This window comes from Salvia hispanica, chromosome 6, assembly GCF_023119035.1.
Source record: "Salvia hispanica cultivar TCC Black 2014 chromosome 6, UniMelb_Shisp_WGS_1.0, whole genome shotgun sequence".
NCBI classification, from domain to species: Eukaryota; Viridiplantae; Streptophyta; class Magnoliopsida; order Lamiales; family Lamiaceae; genus Salvia; species Salvia hispanica.
Window position 1 is genome coordinate 15,316,602 of NC_062970.1, and position 5,078 is coordinate 15,321,679.

The window sequence follows — 5,078 nt, forward strand, 5'->3', positions numbered from 1 at the left end:
AAAATATTCATCTTTCTTTATCTCTCTATTTTAACACTTCCACCCACCTTCTCTCTCCAATTAAACACTTTAACTAATAACTCCTAAAATCCCGTGCCGGCTAAGCAATGTGTCATCTTAGCCGGGACGGAGGGAGTATAATTTATAATTTATAATTATGAAGTCTTTATTTCATTTTATTTTATTATAATATTTATAATTGCAATTTTGTAAATATCTCCAAAACTCCCCTTATATATTTATAGATGCACCTTATATTTAACTAACTCTTTACTTATATTTTATTAAAACTTAATATTTATAACAAAGTAAGAATCACACTGAATTAATTTTTTCCACCACATTCCTTTACCTTTCTTAAATTTAATCCAAATCAAAGTATCATAATAACAAATGGAGAAAGTATTATACTATTAATTTATTAGACTTATTGTTATTAGTCCTTTTTCTTTTTTCTCACGTAAAATCAAATACACACTAGTCTTACCCAATAAGAATGCGTATATATTGTATCCAAAATTCTTCGAGTATTTATCTAGTTTTCGCAGGCGCACACACACAAATATATATACTCCCGGCCCTCCGTTTTGGGGTGAGAAAAAAATATCACCTTATTTTACCAAAAAATAACTGAAAATATCAAACTTTTGGTATATCAATTATTTGGACAACATACATTTTCGTTGCCAATGGACAACATACATTTTCGTTGCCAATGGACAACCTTCGAGAATTTTAAAGATAAAAGAGATCTAATTAACAGCATAAAAAATGCACACCCTTCATGCACGCGATGCTGCACGTGCAGCTCACGTGGCTATCTTGGTCAACCACGAACCTCGGTTTACTTTGAAAAAAAATTTAAGAGTAAGAAAGATTTTAGTGCTAGCTTAGAGATAAAGATTTTAAATTACTATAAAGGGAAAACACTATAAAAAGTGGAGGTTAATGGAAAATTTTAGTGCACGGAGTTGTTGATAACCTAAAGTCATGAAAAGAACAATAAGTTAACTACATTCAGATAAGATGACAAACATATATAGGAAAAAGTCTCATTCGTCGCCGTTCCAAAATTTCTAATTCAAGTTATTGAATATAATTTCATTCCTTGTCGTGATTATTATATATAATCAAAATTTCTTCCACTTTAGCCCATTTTACCATTTAGTATTAGAGAACGTCATCAATTGCATGCATATTAAACTGTCCAGCCAGCCACATTCCTTGAAAACTCTTCTTATATATACATTATATATTGCCTATAGACTCTAGCACATTGATTTTGACCCATATATGAAGTATATGTTATTTGCTGTGGTAACGTTCAACCAAAAACTTTACCGTATATCGACCATGACTCTTTCAAATGGAATTTTTAATTAATTACAACAGTTAAACATGATCAATTTCAACAAAATTACAAGCTTTTCATTGTTGAAATTCTCATTCAATGAATGCAATAAGCCACCCTCTTCCTATATATATGTTGATTAACTCATGATCAATGAACTACCTACCTACTATAAGCTGAGAGTAACTGATTAATCAATTTAGTAAACCCTAAACTTCAAAAACATATATGGCACCAACTGCAGTTTCTGCAAACTCCTCAGCTGATGATACTCGTCGCCATCAGCCCTTTGAGTTCAACGAATCGGTCCAATCCTTGGTAGATGCTTCCGACAATCTGAAAGCTCTCCCTAACAAATATAATCTCGGAGACACCAACGACACAAGGGCTTCGAGCTGTGAGTCACTTCCCGTCATTGATTACTCTGCCCTCACCTCCTCCGATCCCCACCAACGCTCCAAAGCTGTCGCTGAACTTGCTGAAGCATGTGCGGATTGGGGTTTCTTCGTCGTAAGTAAATCTCACTCTTTTAATTTTTTCTTTAGTAACTGTAATATTGAATTTGAACCAATAATAGACTCAAACCTACGACCTTGGCCTTGTTAGCAAAAATGTCCAACCCTTGATTATAAGATGGAACTTAATATATGAAGTTTTAAATATAAGACATGCATTAACCAATATGGTTTGTGAGTGCAGCTGGTGAATCATGGGGTACCGGAGGAGTTGATTGAATCAATGTTTGCAACGGTGAGAGAATTTTTCAGGTTGCCGGACGACGAGAAAAAGCAGTACGAGGCGAAAAGCACTTCATCTCCGATCGCTTGTGGAAATTTCAACTTGAAGAGTACTTCCAATGAAACCTTCACTTTGTGGAGAGATTTCCTCAAGCTCTACGTGCACCCCGATTTCCACTGCCCCACCAAACCCCAACCCTTAAGGTACCTCACAAACTTTCATCTTTCCTTGTAATATAATGTTGTGATGCATGACATGTTAATATATGTATCTAGAGAGTTACACATAAAATAAAAACCTTACCTATGCACAAATTACAAGCTTAGCATGCATTGAATCTATAAAATAACTGCAATAATGAAGGGTATAAAAAATACTCCCTCCGTCCCCCATTAAGAGTCACACTTTTCCATTTCAGTCCGTCCTCAATTAAGAGTCACACTTCATTTTTACCATAAATAGTAAGTAGGTCACACATTCCACTAACTCAATTCACTCACATTTTATTATAAAACCAATATAAAAAAATGGGTCCCACATTCCACTAACTTTTTCAACCAACTTTTCTTTACATTTCTTAAAACCCGTGCCCGGTCAAAGAGTGACTCCTAATAGGGGACGGAGGGAGTATATAAGAAGCATGAATAACTATTATTAGTACATAATACTCATTTGATCCGCTTCACATATATTTACTTATTTAAGTCTATATGATCATGGTATATATTGAGATATTTATAGGAGCCATCTTATATTGAAAATATAAAGTAAAAGTATATCAACTTAAATGTCTATTAATAGTGTGTCACAAATTGAGTTTAGGATGATATCTCATTTTGGTTTATCTGAGACCATTTTTTTTAATCATCTAGTTCTTGGCATGCAGGGAAATTCTGGTGGAATATACTGAAAGAACCCGGAAAATGGCACGAGAACTGGTGGGAGCAGTAGCAGAATCCATGGAGCTTGACCGTCACTACGTAGAGAAAGCTTTGGAGCTGGATTCAAGTTTTCAAAAATTTGGAGGAAATTTCTATCCACCATGCCCTCAGCCAGATCAAACAATAGGGCTGCCACCACATAACGATCCGGGCCTCTTTACGATATTGCTCATCCACAACGGACTAGCTGGCTTGCAAATCGAGCGCCAATCCCACTGGTTTGAAGTCAATCCTCCCCCCAATTCTATGATTGTCAATGTTGGTGACCACCTTGAGGTAACTACCTAGCTTGACAAGGTCAAAATTAATAAAGTTACTACATGAAAAAATAATTACTTATTTTTTGCCCCTCAATCTAGATACTGCATATCATCTATTGTGAACCTATTTTTCAAAAAGTGAATATTTTGGACCAAATTCGTATTTTAGTCATATGTTTAGGACCAAAATTGATCTTTACTCTTGAATTTATAAGTACGTACTAATATTGATATACGTACATTGTTTAATTGGGGCAGATATTTAGCAACGGGAGATGTAAGAGCTCGCGGCACAGAGCGGTGGTGAACAAGGACAGGGAGAGGCTGTCGATCGCGGTGGGGAACGGTCCGGGGAAAGATGTGGTGGTGGGGCCGGCGGCTCCGCTGGTGGAAAGGGACGGCGGCGCTTTGTATCGGTCAATGAAGTATCAAGAATATGTGGAGTCTCAGCTCAGCCGCACTTTCAATGGCATATCAATTCTCGATGAGCAAAGGATATCGACTTAATTAATAAATTATGGACGATTGCTCTAAACATTTACGTACCTAATGAATTAGACGAGGTCAAGATGGATGAAGTGCGTAATAAAATTGTGTGTTTTATTTTTCTATTGAGAGGATTGGTGCATTATATATTTATGTGTAGCTTTTTTTTTTTAATTTTTCTTTACCATTGTTATTGTTAGAAATAAAAGGGTCGGTAGAATGGTTCATTCTTATTCAATATATCAACAATGTAGAGTTCACATGATTATATAGCCTAGGATATTCTATACATGATAAACCTAGATTACACTAAATAAATGTGAAATATTCTCCCATATCAATTCCTGATTTTGTGCAATATCTTCTAACACTCCCCCTCAAGCTATGTAACGAGATTGCTGATACTTAGCTTGCCAAGTACTTCTCGAAACGACTTCGAATTCACCGCCTTTGTTAAGATGTCTATCAGTTGATCTTCGGACTTGACATAGGGTATCTCCACCACCTTAGCCTCCAAATTCTCCTTTATGAAATGTCGGTCTACTTCCACATGTTTGGTTCTGTCATGTTGCACCGGGTTTTCAGAAATACTAATGGCTGCCTTGTTGTCACAGAATAATCGACAAGGTAGCGTAGAGCGGAGATTCAACTCCGTCATCAACCTCCATAGCCATAATATCTCTGTTAATCCGCTTTTAATTCCTCTGAACTCTGCCTCCGCACTTGAAAGTGCTCCTACTTTCTGTTTCTTGCTCCTCCACGTTACAAGATTCCCTCCAACAAAGGCAAAGTATCCTACGGTTAATTTCCTATCATTCGGATTTCCTGCCCAGTCAGCATCAGTAAAACCATGTATCTCCATGTGTCCGTGTTTCTCAAACATGAGCCCATGCTCGGTTGTTCCCTTCAAGTATCGCACAATTCTTAGCACTGCCTCCCAGTGCTCTCCTTGTGGCGCATGCATGAACTGACTCACCACTCCTACTGCGTATGCAATGTATGGTCTTGTATGAGAGAGGTAGATCAGCTTTCCAACAAGCCTTTGGTATTTCCCCCTGTCGGTCGGTTCTCCATCTTCCTTAATTTGTAGTTCGTGATTTTGCACCATAGGGGTATCTGCGGGTTTGCAATCTAGCATCCCAATTTCTGCCAATAGATCGAGTATATACTTCCTCTGGTTCATGAAGATCCCCCTCTTTGATCTCAGTACTTCAATTCATAAGAAATACTCGAGGAGGCCTAGATCCTTCATCTCAATTTCCTGGAATAAGTTCTTTCTTTGTTGTGTCATTTCTTCCTCAT

The 5,078-nt window shown here is 37.0% G+C and overlaps 1 protein-coding gene across 1 annotated transcript; it reads left to right on the forward strand.

The window, feature by feature from the left end:
• The first annotated feature begins 1,537 nt into the window (after nucleotides 1-1,537).
• On the forward strand, nucleotides 1,538-3,901 carry LOC125191927 (2-oxoglutarate-dependent dioxygenase 19-like). The gene is made up of 4 exons (XM_048089362.1): nucleotides 1,538-1,861; nucleotides 2,051-2,292; nucleotides 2,976-3,306; nucleotides 3,549-3,901. The coding sequence occupies exons 1-4, from the start codon at nucleotides 1,580-1,582 to the stop codon at nucleotides 3,795-3,797; spliced, it is 1,104 nt and encodes a 367-aa protein (XP_047945319.1). The 5' UTR covers nucleotides 1,538-1,579; the 3' UTR covers nucleotides 3,798-3,901.
• The last annotated feature ends 1,177 nt before the right edge of the window (nucleotides 3,902-5,078 follow it).

Coding starts and splice junctions, on each gene's coding strand:
- LOC125191927 (XM_048089362.1), top strand. CDS start 1,580: ATGGCACCAACTGCAGTTTCTGCAAACTCCTCAGCTGATGATACTCGT. Junction 2,293..2,975: donor ACCAAACCCCAACCCTTAAG/GTACCTCACAAA, acceptor CTTGGCATGCAG/GGAAATTCTGGTGGAATATA. Junction 3,307..3,548: donor ATGTTGGTGACCACCTTGAG/GTAACTACCTAG, acceptor TAATTGGGGCAG/ATATTTAGCAACGGGAGATG.